This window comes from Oryzias melastigma, linkage group LG11, assembly GCF_002922805.2.
Source record: "Oryzias melastigma strain HK-1 linkage group LG11, ASM292280v2, whole genome shotgun sequence".
Lineage (NCBI taxonomy): Eukaryota > Metazoa > Chordata > Actinopteri > Beloniformes > Adrianichthyidae > Oryzias > Oryzias melastigma.
In genome coordinates, this window is record NC_050522.1 from 3,450,123 (window position 1) to 3,451,841 (window position 1,719).

Here is a 1,719-nt window from a genome sequence, read left to right on the forward strand (position 1 = left end):
CAGCAGCGGCATGAAACCTCTCCTCACCCCGCAGTACTGGTCCTCGTTGAAGAGCTGGGGGGGCACAGCTGCGGGGTCTCCCGCTTTGCTTCTCATTTCATCTCGCAGCTCCCCCCCCACAGAGATGTCGATGAGCTCGTACCGGATGCTCTTACTGTCCAGGATTCGGATCACCTCAGCCTGCTGGGACTTCACCTGCAAAACAGGAGCTGAGGTCAGACACCAGCAACCGAGCAACGGCCCCCGCCCAACTGACAAAGCGCTGCTTATCTCTAACTGATGGGAGATGATTCACAGACGTGTGAGCAGTCTGCTCTCTATATGACTGACTGAGGGGGGGGTGTCCCAGCACTCAGGAAAGATCTACATCCTCAAACTGGAGAGGAACCACTTCACCCGCTTCCTGAAAGCTGACTGCAGAGTTCACCCACTTCACCAAAAACAGGAGTCTGAACAAGTACCAGACAATCAAAGCCCCAGAACACTCTTCTGGGTTCTGAGGAAGTTCTGCTGAGGCGAGGATTGCAGACACTCACCAGCCTCATCCAGACATTCTCCTCCGGCTGCAGGGAGGTTCCCATGGTGGAGCCAGCGTCCAGCTTACCCCCCATTAATGGACACCAGATGATGCAGGAACGACCCGGAACCCAGAACTCGGTTCTGAATGTTTGTCATTTCAAAGATGACGGTCAACATCTTAGCTGATGTGGTGAACTTCAGCTCCACCTGTTCAGATGAACCGCTGGAGTTCAGGATAAAGTTTTGTTTGGGAGCCCTTGGAAGTCAATTCTCTTCATGGTTTCTCTTGTCGATCCGGTTCGAGGTGTTCTGTCTGCACTCCTCCGTCTTTATTTTGGCGCGCTAACATGTTAGGCTGGGGAACCGGAAGTGCGACCTCTCCACTCCGTTTGGACGCTTTTTTAGAATAACAGTTCTACGGATCATTAGCTCCTCCCGGTTTCGGTCCAGTTAAACTGCTGATTGTGTTGAACCGGCACCGCGAGAAACCCCGACAGGCGGCAGCAGAAACCGCGGCGCCGTTCAAATCAGCGGCTGAACTTCGAGGTATCCATCCGCGCACCTGCAGCCGAACAGCCGCCCTGACTCGGAGGGAACCCCCGCGCGCGCGCAGGCCCGGTTCGAAGGAGGCTGCTGGGTGTGTCTACCGGACCGGAGCTCCGCTCGCTGCCGCCGCCGAGGACGGAGTCAATCCGCGACACTAACGCAGAAGTCTGCGGGACTCACCGTGCGGGAGGCGGTCACGGTGGTGTAGTACAGCTTGATCCCCATGGCTCCGAGTCCACTTTCCTCTGTGGTTCCGCCTGAAAGCTGCTGCCCTGGTTCCGGTCAAAATGAACCGTTTTCACCGGAAGAGGACTGGCTAGTATTACTGTCAAAATAAAAGCCTCCCGAGAGGGAAATTGAATACTTTTCTATCAACATTTAAGTAATTTACTGTCAGTTTTACAGTGTCTTGCAACACTGGTGGACAAAAATAATCTTTGAAATTCAATAAATGTGGAATCATATATCACTATAATTGCGTTAATTTTAATTACAATTTAAACCATGTGTTGAACCGTTCCTGCTTCGTTTTCCCCCGACCGTAGTCGAAAGAGCAGGGGAGGTTTTCTACTGGTGTCAAGCCAGCACGCTCTCGCTAAACTGCTGTCAAGTGAGCCCTCTCTGGAATACGGCGTGCGACTTTAATACAATCAT

General features: G+C 52.9%; 1 protein-coding gene across 1 annotated transcript in view; it reads right to left on the reverse strand.

Moving 5' to 3' along the window:
- The window catches only part of sh3bgrl3 (SH3 domain binding glutamate-rich protein like 3), a 5,509-nt gene extending 4,118 nt beyond the window's left edge, over positions 1-1,391 (reverse strand). Inside the window, exons 1-2 of the mRNA XM_024257961.2 lie at positions 1,246-1,391; positions 28-195 (exon numbers count right to left, since the gene is read on the reverse strand). Of these exons, the coding sequence (XP_024113729.1) occupies positions 28-195; positions 1,246-1,290 (213 nt within the window). The 5' untranslated portion in view covers positions 1,291-1,391. The remainder of the gene's footprint in view (positions 1-27; positions 196-1,245) is intronic.
- Between the last annotated feature and the right edge of the window lie 328 nt (positions 1,392-1,719).